This window comes from Perca fluviatilis, chromosome 21 (genome assembly GCF_010015445.1).
Source record: "Perca fluviatilis chromosome 21, GENO_Pfluv_1.0, whole genome shotgun sequence".
Taxonomy (NCBI): domain Eukaryota; kingdom Metazoa; phylum Chordata; class Actinopteri; order Perciformes; family Percidae; genus Perca; species Perca fluviatilis.
The window spans coordinates 30,273,343-30,286,947 of NC_053132.1; the positions used below are offsets into that span (position 1 = coordinate 30,273,343).

General features: G+C 40.0%; 1 protein-coding gene across 3 annotated transcripts in view; it reads right to left on the reverse strand.

Annotated features, from left to right (window-relative positions):
• Window positions 1–13,605, reverse strand: part of LOC120551458 (1-phosphatidylinositol 4,5-bisphosphate phosphodiesterase delta-3-A-like) — a 46,647-nt gene that overhangs the window by 20,135 nt on the left and 12,907 nt on the right. For all 3 annotated transcript variants that reach the window (XM_039788907.1, XM_039788906.1, XM_039788905.1), the window contains exon 4: window positions 171–399. In XM_039788907.1, coding sequence (XP_039644841.1) covers window positions 171–399 — 229 coding nt within the window. The remainder of the gene's footprint in view (window positions 1–170; window positions 400–13,605) is intronic.

The window sequence follows — 13,605 nt, forward strand, 5'->3', positions numbered from 1 at the left end:
ATATTTGAATATTCAGATCCAGCCCTAGTATCCACACTGACAGACTCAAAAAAAATCAGTAAAATCAACTTCCTTTTCTGGAAGATTAAAATGAAATGCAAATAGTAGGCCCTTTGCACCCTTAAAATAATCTAATAACAAAAATTCCAAATGTACAGCAATTAGGATATTGGTCAAGTTTCTCCTTCTGGGTCATGTTTTGCACCCGTCCTTGCAGGGTTCGGATGCCGCGGGCCCAATGCTGAGCCTCCTCCTGGCTCTGGCAGAGGAGATCCAGGCTCTTGCGGGGCCCTTTGAAGACCACCGTCAAACACCGCTGCTCGGGTACTGAGCCGATCATCTGCCGCAATGTCTCTGACTGGCAACCCTCACGAACGCACTCCACTTCCATGACAGAGACTGAGGATGTGTGAGGGAAACAGACAGGAAGAAATACATAAGTATAAGTAGGTGAAAAGTATGTAGAGCAAGTATTGCCCAATTATTATTCATCCTGCTATCAAGTGATATTCTTGACATTTTACTTACATCTTTATAAATACTATTTAAATACTATTTAAATACATTTTTATTCCCAACTTGTATAAGTTTTTACATTCTTTCCTTTGTATTTTTATTTTTAGAATATTTGTGCTTGTATTCTATCCTATTTATTATTTCTTGTATATTCTGTATGTGTGCTGTGTGTCTGATATTTTGCTGATGTAACAGAGTAATTTCCCAATTTGGGATCAATAAAAGTTTATCTATCTATCTATCTATCTATCTACTGTATATTCACTCCGAGAGGAAGTCATGAGTGCCTTGTTGTTGTTTCATTGGTTTATTGTTTAGTATTGATCCATAACCTCTGTTATCATAATGGAAATATGCGAGAGCTTGAACATTTAAAAGGAGACAACAACAACAAACATGGTAATTAAGAAGCTATTCTTCTGGGAGCAACCTTTGCAAATGGCAAACTATCATTTAATTGATGTGGGGTGTGTACTATCTGGTAGTAGTTACTATAGCAACACAGAATGAGATATCCACAAAAGAGGCAGGGATGGTAGAGCTGTCACTTTTTCAAAACGTTAAGTTGTAACAAATTCAAACTAATACCTAATACTCTCAAATTAATTTGAACGCAACCCATATAGCATAAGGGCGTAATTTCCAGTGGGGACATGTCACCCCCACTTTTCAAAATCCAGTTTGTCCCCCCCACACACACACACACTTTCAAATTTGTTTGATATTTTTTTGTTTATCCAATGTGTAGGAATTTCTCCCATCTAGCGTTGAGATCATATATGTATCTCTCCCACAGTTCAAAGTAGGTATTACAACTACGGTAGCCTTCACACTTCAAAAAGCTGCTCTCTTGCTCTTTTCAATCTCCTTTTTCTTTTTCTGGGCGAAGAAGAAGAAGAAGACTCCTGTTCCTGAAATCTGGATTTTGAATACGTGTGGTCCTCCATGTTTCCTTCTTCAAACTTGCCACCGGGGCCGGGAAGCTACGATACCCATTAGCAGCGTTAGCAGCACCTGTGAGTTTATCATGTGACAGAGAAAACGTGAAAGGTGGAGCAGTACGTCCTGTATGTCCCTTACTGGCTAACTTATTTCAAGATGGAACATGAATATGGAGCGTCTACCCCAGTTCATGTGAATGCAAATGTCAAATTTCAAGCCAAAAGGAATACTTGGAATTGATGGTGGAGGTAAATATTCATGAAAAAGGACAAGTTTGTGAACGGGGCAACACAGATTTTGATAATGAACAACTAAACACGTTACACACTTGGACTTTAAACAATAAATAAAGTTAAACATATTTTTCTTTTTTAAAGAATTTTTTTTGGGGCTTTTCCCTTTATTATAGTGACAGTGGATAGACATGAAAGGGGGAGAGAGATGGGGGATGACACGCAGAAAAGGGCCGCAGGCCGGACTCAAACCCGGGCCGCTGCAGGACTCAGCCAACATGGGGCGAACGCTCTTACTGGGTGAGCTGGAGGCCGCCCCAAGCATATTTTTCTTATACATAGTTTAGTACTATTTCCTCTAGAAGAATTTATCATTATGATCAACTGAATTATTTCCTGGATTTTGTATCACCATAGTCCCTATAAATGGATATAGAAATGCAGGAAATGAGATTCAAATCGAAAACTTTTTCTTAGGCAGAAGACCCCGAGAACCCTGTTTTGTTTCCCCCCCCCCACTTTTCAACCCAAAGTCACACTCTTGATCGTAATGCATGAGTGTGAGACACACTGTCACATATGTAAGTGTGGCCAGCCGTGTCCATCTGTTCATCAGTAAAGTCTTTGTATGTCCCTGTGTGGTGTCATATGGCTGCACTAACACCATGTGTCCTGAGTAGGCTGTTGCTCCACTCGTTCCTGCTGCCTCACTCATCTGAAGAACTCATCTGGAATCTTCCCACTTTGAAAGGGTGGGATGGTTGAAAGACATAAAATTGTTCATGGAGATGTTCCCAAATATTTTAGAAATTATTTTAAGAGAGTAAATGAAGTTCACAGGTACTCCACTAGGGGTAGCTCAACAGATTTTGTACCCCCAGAGCTAAAACTAATCTGGGCAAACAGTCTTTTCTTTATGTTGGAACTACCCTTTGAAACTGGTTACCTGGTACACTCAAGACAGTCAGAGGCATAGGCAGTTTTAAACAGGGCTTGAAAGTATGGCTTAGGTGCCAATTGTAGTCATTATCATATCATAGGCTGTTTTTATTGTTAATTTGTCTGTATAATATGGATGAATTTGTTTAATGTATGATGAATGTATGATGAATAATTGATGTGTGACCTGCTGCTACTTGTCCTCTCCCCCTGCCCTTATAGGGACCACAATGGAAATAAGTCTTTGGGCTTTATTGTGTTATCCCTGACTATTTATATATTTTTAATGTGTGACACAGAGTGCTGTTTCATATTTTTTATATGTAAGTGGTCAAATAAAATCAATCAATCAATCAATCACTTCGGCCGCCGAGCAATCACAGCTGAGGCTTTTGATCTTTCTCTTTGTGGCATTCACTTACAGTCTTAAACTCACATTTTGTAACACACATTCACGGTCTACCCACAGTTCCCATCTCTCATTCTCTGCATTATCAATTAACAGTACTTTAGTAGTACTAGTAAAATACAACATGAGACAAATAATAATAATATTATATTTCTATTTTACTCTGTGCACAGTCTACATTCTGGCACCAAAGGCAGCGCACAACAACTCTCTTTTCTCTTAAACACAAAGAGATTTAAACACGCAAGCACACACGCAAACACACACACACACACACACACCCACACACAAATATGGCTCTATTCATTTCTTTACTTTTGTTAGACTAATCGTGCCTAAGGTGTTTGCAATTCCAGAGACTTCAGTTTTCCTAGGTATCTATGTACTGCTAGTATTTGTCACACTACTTTCCACACACACACACACACACACACACACACACACACACACACACACACACACACACACATATATATAATTTTTTGTATTACAGTTTTTAACAATCACTTTGGCACTAATTTCAGAACCTTGACATCATTTTTCAAAACTCTAGACACAAAAGTCACAACCAATGATCAAAATGCACATTTTTCAAAACTCTAACACTTGTTTCAGTTGCTTGGATACAATACACATAAACCTAAGATCATTTGTTCATTTAACAAAGATCACCTGTTCAATATGACACAACTTAACATCAGAGTACTACTATTTCAAAAGGCAATTCACACATTACATTTCAGATGATTGTCTATTCATTTCATTACAATCATCTAACTATCAATTGATACAACTACTCAAAATGATAAGTAACTGTTGAATTACTCTTAATGCATAGTTGTATGGAAACAAACAATATTCCATGTTTAGATCATGAAAGTTTCAAGATAACGAGATTCATTGTCACCAATTAGTGTGGAGCATGAACCAATTAGAATACATTATCTATTGATGTAATATTTCATCATCCTTCTTTACTGTAATGTACTACTGTTGATCAGACACTGTTTCTATGGTCCCATGTACTACCTATATATAATGTACTACCTATATATATATATATATATATCACATATATACACATACATACATACATACACACACTGCTATGTACTGCTCAGTGGCCAGCAGATCAAACTGTGGTTGTACTGGGCACCTTCCAGGTATGAATGTGGAACTGTGTGAATGTGACACGTCGTCGTTGCAAATGAGAAATTGTTCTCAATCGACTTAACTGGATAAATAAAGGTTAAATAAATAAATATTGTATGCATATACAGTGAGGAAAATAAGTATTTGAACACCCTGCTATTTTGCAAGTTCTCCCACTTAGAAATTATGGAGGGGTCTGAAATTGTCATCGTAGAAAAAAAACAAAACAAAACAAAAAAAAAAAATCACAATGTATGATTTTTTAACTATTTATTTGTATGATACAGCTGCAAATAAGTATTTGAACACCTGAGAAAATCAATGTTAATATTTGGTACAGTAGCTTTTGTTTGCAATTACAGAGGTCAAACGTTTCCTGTAGTTTTTCACCAGGTTTGCACACACTGCAGGAGGGATTTTGGCCCATTCCTCCACACAGATCTTCTCTAGATCAGTCAGGTTTCTGGGCTGTCGCTGAGAAACACGGAGTTTGAGCTCCCTCCAAAGATTCTCTATTGGGTTTAGGTCTGGAGACTGGCTAGGCCACGCCAGAACCTTGATATGCTTCTTACAGAGCCACACCTTGGTTATCCTGGCTGTGTGCTTCGGGTCATTGTCATGTTGGAAGACCCAGCCTCGACCCATCTTCAATGCTCTAACTGAGGGAAGGAGGTTGTTACCCAAAATCTCGCAATACATGGCCCCGGTCATCCTCTCCTTAATACAGTGCAGTCGCCCTGTCCCATGTGCAGAAAAACAACCCCAAAGCATGATGCTACCACCCCCATGCTTCACAGTAGGGATGGTGTTCTTGGGATGGTACTCATCATTCTTCTTCCTCCAAACACGGTTAGTGGAATTATGACCAAAAAGTTCTATTTTGGTCTCATCTGACCACATGACTTTCTCCCATGACTCCTCTGGATCATCCAAATGGTCATTGGCAAACTTAAGACGGGCCTTGACATGTGCTGGTTTAAGCAGGGGAACCTTCCGTGCCATGCATGATTTCAAACCATGACGTCTTAGTGTATTACCAACAGTAACCTTGGAAACGGTGGTCCCAGCTCTTTTCAGGTCATTGACCAGCTCCTCCCGTGTAGTCCTGGGCTGATTTCTCACCTTTCTTAGGATCATTGAGACCCCACGAGGTGAGATCTTGCATGGAGCCCCAGTCCGAGGGAGATTGACAGTCATGTTTAGTTTCTTCCATTTTCTAATGATTGCTCCAACAGTGGACCTTTTTTCACCAAGCTGCTTGGCAATTTCCCCGTAGCCCTTTCCAGCCTTGTGGAGGTGTACAATTTTGTCTCTACTGTCTTTGGACAGCTCTTTGATCTTGGCCATGTTAGTAGTTGGATTCTTACTGATTGTATGGGGTGGACAGGTGTCTTTATGCAGCTAACGTCCTCAAACAGGTGCATCTAATTTAGGATAATAAATGGAGTGGAGGTGGACATTTTAAAGGCAGACTAACAGGTCTTTGAGGGTCAGAATTCTAGCTGATAGACAGGTGTTCAAATACTTATTTGCAACTGTATCATACAAATAAATAGTTAAAAAATCATTTTTTAGATTATCACAGTGGACATACACCTACGATGACAATTTCAGACCCCTCCATGATTTCCAAGTGGGAGAACTTGCAAAATAGCAGGGTGTTCAAATACTTATTTTCCTCACTGTATATATATATATATATATATATATATATATATGACAATCCCTTTGCTATTAATTTCAGAACCTTGATGTCATTTTTCAAAACTCTAGACACAAAACTCAAAATGGTCATCACTTGAAACACAAGCTGTCCAATGTTCAAAACATTGCATTGTGCATTCATATCTTTAAAGAAATCTTGCACTTGCACAATCATTGGTTCAAAAAACTAATTTATGGTGAAATACCATTGAAATGTTACTTTAGATCACCCACACACAGTTTCACTGGGTCATCGGTCTTACAATCATTAAATATTGTAGTACAAAATAGGTGATACATGTTTCATTATGGTACTACATGTAAATACATCCCTGTAAAAGTACTGCAGTAGTAGAGAGAATACTACAGACCAATGTGGTACAGTATATATATATATTTAATCTTTATTTATCCAGTTAAGTCGATTGAGAACAATTTCTTGTTTGCAACGACGACGTGTCACATTCACACAGTTCCACATTCATACATGGAAGGTGCCCAGTACAACCACAGTCTGATCTGCTGGCCACTGAGCAGTATATATATATATATATATATATATATATATATATATATATATAGGTAGTACATGAGACCATAGAAACAGTGTCTGATAAACAGTAGTACATTACAGTAAAGAAGGATGATGAAATATTACATCAATAGATAATGTATTCTAATTGGTTCATGCTCCACACTAATTGGTGACAATGAATCTCGTTATCTTGAAACTTTCATGATCTAAACATGGGATATTGTTTGTCTGTTTCCATACGACTATGCATTAAGAGTAATTCAACAGTTACTTATCATTTTGAGTAGTTGTATCAATTGATAGTTAGATGATTGTAATGAAATGAATCATCTGAAATGTAATGTGTGAATTGCCTTTTGAAATAGTAGTACTCTGATGTTAAGTTGTGTCATATTGAACAGGTGATCTTTGTTAAATGAACAAATGATCTTAGGTTTATGTGTATTGTATCCAAGCAACTGAAACAAGTGTTAGAGTTTTGAAAAATGTGCATTTTGATCATTGGTTGTGATTTTTGTGTCTAGAGTTTTGAAAAATGACGTCAAAGTTCTGAAATTAGTGCCAAAGTGATTGTAAAAAACTGTAATATACTCGTACCACATTGGTCTGTAGTATTCACTCTACTACTGCAGTACTTTTACAGGGATGTATTTACATGTAGTACCATAATGAAACATGTATCACCTATTTTGTACTACAATATTTAATGATTGTAAGAACGATGACCCAGTGAAACTCTGTGTGGGTGATCTAAAGTAACGTTTCAATGGTATTTCACCATAAATTAGTTTTTTGAACCAATGATTGTGCAAGTGCAAGATTTCTTTAAAGATATGAATGCACAATGCAATATTTTGAACATTGGACAGCCTCTGTTACAAAAAATGACTGTTTTGAGTTTTGTGTCTAGAGTTTTCAAAATCAGTTTGGATTTTGTGTAGTATCCAAACATACTTCTTCTGCTACTTGTCAACATGAAGTCATACATTACAAGGTGGCTTATGTTAGAACAGGCTAGAAAAGACATGTTGGCTTTTCTTGTAAAAAACCCTGAATGCTGAAATACCAGCTTGTACTGTATTTCTGCAGGATATTGAATATGTCTGGAGACAGTGCCAACACTGGCTTGGCAACTATAAACACTAATGACAGTTCTGCCCTGTTGATTTTAATTCCTACTCAACTTAGACACAAACAACTTCAGTGGAGAGGTAAGCTGTTTGTCACACACACAAACCAAGCAAGGTTTCCCCAAGTGTTTACCTCACAAACAGCTGTTTGTGTGTTATTTTCAACCTGTTTGTCCATCCGGCACACCCTGTTTTTGGCTGCACAGGTGAAAGGTGACAGAAATAGTTGTGTAAAGAATAAAAAAAAGAGAGCTAGAGAGAGAAGTTCAAACCCAGCTAAGTTTCCCACCAGTGGCAACCTGAAGTGGATGAGATTGTCCGATTGTCAGTTTTGGAAAGTTACAGAAAATCAGTTGTTCTGACGGAGTATACTGGCACCTTTAAGGTACCTTTATGATCTTCATTTCATACTTTTTCATACTTTCATACATCCAAACCCACTCCATGCAGGGGTTGGCCAGCTGTGTGGAAGAGAGAAAGCAAAGTGTGGCTGTTTGGAACAGACCTAACAAGCTTAACATCACTGGAGGAGAAAGAGTGAGAGAAAGGAGAACCTTTAGTCTCACTACAGTGCCTCTCCATGCTTGAATAATGCATTACACAATCACAGCTGAGGCTTTTGATCTTTCTCTTTGTGATATTCACTTACGGGCCCTATTTTAACGATCTAAGCGCACAGCATGAAGCACCTGGCGCGGGTGCGTTTAGGGCATGTCCAAATCCACTTTTGCTAGTTTGATGGCGGAAAAAAGGGTCATTAATCATAGGTGTGTTTTGGGCGTAACATGCTATAAACCAATCAGAGTGTCATCTCCCATTCCCTTTAAAAGCCAGGCGCGTTTGGACCTTGGTGGATTTGCACCGTAATATTTTTATTTGTAATCTTCTGCATGTTTGTGTGCTGCTGCGCTTCCCTGTGCGCAACTGACTTTAGACCAGGTTTTTGTTGGTCAATGGCGCGATCACTTCCCGCTGCCTCAAGATAGCAATACGCCCAGAATGCACCTGAACACACCTCCCTGTAAGACCAGCACACCCATGGGCCACAGATGGGCGCAGGTGCATCTGCTGTTTAAACGACGGTGGCGCCGGCTGGGAAATTGACAACTGCGTCAGTCTTAAACTAACAAAGACACTTGGGTCGGGCTTCACGCTGCGCCGGGGGCAAGATAGGACCCCAAGTCTTAAACTCACATTTTGTAACACATATTCACGGTCTACCCACAGTTCCCATCTCTCATTCTCTGCATTATCAATTAACAGTACTTTAGTAGTACAAGTAAAATACAACATGAGACAAATAATAATAATATTATATTTCTATTTTACTCTGTGCACAGTCTACATTCTGGCACAACAACTCTCTTTTCTCTTTCATGCTATTGTTCTTTAGTTGGGCCTCTGTGTAGTGTGTTTTTAAGGTGGTCATTCATTCTGAGTCACTTAAAGTGATGGTTCGGAGTAATTTCACCCTAGGGTCCTTTGCACCATAACCTCGAGCCAAACACCCCCCCAGAAGCTTTTTTCACCTGGGTCTAACATTGGGAGAGTTAGCGTAGAGTAGCGTTAGCCGCTGAATAGCTTAGCGCAGAGGCTAATGGATCCGAAGTGTCTCTTAACATTACCCCACTAATAATGCCCGAAATGATACAAAGGTCTACACTAGTATATATAGGTTATGCACTCATAAAACGATGGATTGTAAAGTTTGTAAGTACACCAGAAGTTTATGTAAATAACACTTGCCTGCTGGCTTCTGCTCTCTGCTGTTGTTGTTGCTGCTATAAGACGAGTGCTTAGGGACATCTACAAATTACAACAAAGAGATGCAACAAAAATATTTTTTAATTTAACTTATTTTTTAAAGCAAGTGCTGTAGTATAACTAGCAGGAGACAATTCATAATTGAGGTAAGTTTGGAGTCATTACCTTATTTAATCATTAAATTAATAAATATTTTTGTTGCATCTCTTTTCGGTGTTGTAATTTGTAGATGTCCCTAAGCACTCTTACTGCCCGGTAGTAACAGCAGCAGCAGCAGAGAGCAGAAGCCAGCAGGCAAGTGTTATTTACATAAACTTCTGGTGTACTTACAAATTTTACAATCCATCGTTTTATGAGTGCATAACCTATATATACTAGTGTAGACGTTTGGTATCATTTTGGGCATTATTAGTGGGGTAATGTTAAGAGACACTTCGGATCCATTAGCCTCTAAGCTATTCAGCTGATAACGCTACGCTACGCTAACGCTCCCAATGTTCGACCCAGGTGAAAAAAGCTTCTGGGGGGGTGTTTGGCTCGAGATCATGGTGCAAAGGACCCTAGGGTGAAATTACTCCGAACCATCACTTTAAACACAAAGATTTAAACATGCATGCACATAAGCAAACACACACACACACACACACACACACACACACTAATACATTAATTTATTTACTTTGTTTGACTAATCGTGCCTATCAGGTTGCAATTCCAGAGACTTTCCAGTTTTTCTGGGTTTCTAGTATTTGTCACACTACTTTCTATAGTATAATGTTTCTTGTAAAAACCCCTGAATGCTGAAATACCAGCTTGTACTGTATTTCTGCAGGATATTGAATATGTCTGGAGACAGTGCCAACACTGGCTTGGCAACTATAAACACTAATGACAGTTCTGCCCTGTTGATTTTAATTCCTACTCAACTTAGACACAAACAACTTCAGTGGAGAGGTAAGCTGTTTGTCACACACACAAACCAAGCAAGGTTTCCCCAAGTGTTTACCTCACAAACAGCTGTTTGTGTGTTATTTTCAACCTGTTTGTCCATCCGGCACACCCTGACGCTCATTTCCACATGCTTGTGTTCATATATGTAGCCTCCTTTAACAATCACACCCCACTCTAATGGATTTGAATAAACCAAATGAAACATCAATATTGACTAAACGTCAGCTGGTGTTTGTCGAGCTCCATTTGCCTGTGGTTTTGACCAGAAACCACACACAGTCTGAGAGCAAGGCCTTGAGCACTGTGTTTACCTGACAATACACAGACAGCAGAGAGATGGGAATTCTGCTCAAAAGAGATCAAATGCTGTTCCTAAAGAATGTGTTCAGAGAGTATACACCATGATCTCCACAACATTAATAAAAGGAGTCTGCACATTAGCTTTTGCTCCCCAAACATTTTTCAATCCACCTTTTTTTTGTTTCAGTTCTAGATGTCCATCAGGCTCCACACATTTCTACAACCATCCCATTATACGCATAACCAGTGGTGGAAGAAGTATTCCGATCCTTTCCTTAAAGATGCTATATGTAACTTTCAGTTTGTGTTGATTCTAGCGGCCGCTGTGGACAAAAGCTGCAGGGCCCTATCCTGCACCCGGCGCAGCGCAAAGTGTCTTTACCAGTTTAAGATCGACGCAGTTGTCAATTTCCCGTCCAGCGCCCGCGTTGTAAATAGCAAATGCACCTGTGCCCATCTGTGCACCCATGGGCATGCTGGTCTTACAGGGAGGTGTGTTCAGGTTCTTTCTGGGCGTGCTGGTCTTACAGGGAGGTGCGTTCAGGTGCATTCTGGGCGTGCTGGTCTTACAGGGAGGTGTGTTCAGGTGCTTTCTGGGCGTATTGCTATCTTGAGGCAGCGGGAAGTGATCGCGCCATTGACCAACAAAAACCTGGTCTAAAGTCAATAGCGCAGCATTTCATTGTTATTATAGAAGCAAATTAGTAAAATGCTCCTAGGCTCGTGCACAGCGTGCGCACACTATGCTTGTTACACACACAGGGAAGTGCATCAGCACACACACATGCAGAAGATTACAAATAAAAATATTACGGTACAAATCCGAAACGCACCTGCGCCCAGTAGCGTTTTTTGGCACGGGTGAAGCGGGCAGCCGCCTGGGGCGGCATTTTGGGAGGCAGCATGAGCTCTTAAAAAAAAGAAAATCCTCTGCGCAGCGCCCCCTGCAGCTGCAGGCGCCCCTGCTTGATGGGGCCGTGCACAGAAGCTGTGCGAGAAGGGGAAAGGGGAGGGGGGGCTGAAACAGACTCTTGTGTTGAGAACTAAAAGTAGGCTAGATAGTAGAAGTTCACGAAAGCAATCCAACTTGGTAAAAAAAGACAATGCAGCTCTGCCAAATGTCTTCAAAGGAATGAAATAATACAATTGATAATACAGAACAGTGATTTAAAGGGATAAAGGGATGGTGCACTCCCAGGCTGGTGGGCAGTTGTATCCGCGCTAACGGCTCCTATAGTGGTCTTTGCTCCAGTCTGGCACCGGACACCCTGCGATGCCATCCAGCTCTGCGGCTCGGTGCGCTGTTTAGGATTCACAAGAAGGAGCGACAGGTGCGACCGCGGGCGCATTCACGGGATGCGGGGGCACAGGTGTGTGTGTGTGTGTGTGTGTGTGTGTGTGTGTGTGTGTGTGTGTGTGTGTGTGTGTGTAAGCGCCTGTCCTACCAAAGCAGAGAATTAGCTCAACACAAGTCTTTAATATATACAAGGCTAAGTCTTTAATATATTTGGAATATCCATTGAACTATTCACATTTTACAAGAAAAAAGTTACTCTCAGATGTGTCCAGTTTGGGACGTCATAGCATTACTGTATGTTCTGGGGTAGATTTTCACATAATTTAGTGGACACCGGAGTATTATCTCCATATTGATATAAATACACCCAAAACATGCTTTCAGGGATATTGTAGTCAAATATAGTTATTGTGATGTCATAATGCAGCAACAAAGTAATCTGTATTTTCTGTCTTTAAAAAACTACTAATCGATTAAAGGTTAAGGCTGGTGATAGTCTGCATTTTTGTCATGGTTGTATATTTGTGTTGTATGTTGTTTCCTGTTTTATTTTGGTAGTCTGTTTTTTCTGTCTGGTCTGGTCTTGTTTTACTTCCTGCCTTGTGTTTTCCCGCCTTTTTTGATTGTTCTCCCAGCCCTAATGTGTTTCACCTGTTTCCCAGCCTTGTGTCACCTGTTCCTTGTTTTCTCATTACCACGTGTATTTAGTCTCTGTTCTGTCTTTGTCTCTTGTCGGATTATTGTTTCTGTTCAGTGTTCTCGTTTGGCTTGGTCAGTGGGTTGCTTGTCACTGTTCTGTGTTTTTGCCTGTTCCTGTTATGGGGATTCTGCTTGTTTCCTGTTTTTGGATTTTGCCTACTATTACAGGACTCCTTCTGTTGGGTATGGACTTTAAGAATTAAAATTCTTGAGCTTATTCGTGTGTCTGTCGTCTCTGCACTTGGGTCCTACACAGAGATGTTCACAAGTCATTTTTTGGAAGTCAAGTCGAGTCTCAAGTCTTTGAGTCTCAAGTTTCTGGCCATCTGATCTGTCCCTAACACTGTATTGTTAAATCTTATGAATTCAAAGCATGTCCTGTAGCTACCATCTATACAGTACAGTATCAAAATCAGTTGTAAGATAACTTTATGGGGTCTATTTAACACATCCCTCTAGCCCTTGGACCTGGTGAAATATTAACCTAAGTCTGTCACATCATATGGATACAACTATAAAGATACAATGTGCCTGTTAGCACAACACCTTGCGATGGTTAGCTTGTTACCTGTGATGATATATGATATATAAATGTAACGTCTCTTTCACTCAAAAAAAATGTGGAAGTGGGAAATCAAGAGAACAGTGGCAGCACCACACCAGTTACAGAGCAACATGCATCTAAGTGTCAGTCCAAATTATGCACAATAAGCAGTTTGAACTCACTGATGTAAAGCCATTTATTTATTTTCTAAGTGTTAGTAGCTCAGTGAAACTGAGTCCAGCACGAGGGAGACCCGACTCAGAGGAGGAGAGGTTAGTGAGGCCAGCGTCTCCACGGCAGGTGACAGTGCACACGGATCCGCTGCGCCACGCATGGATGAAATAGTAAATAGGACTACAGTAACAGAAATATGTGCAGAATTAAGACCCAGTGTTTGGTGGACCTGGTACACCTTGTTCACTTAATAGCCTACAAATCATCCACGGGATCAATTACGCATTACATTGAGTTATTGAAAGCAAAACTAATG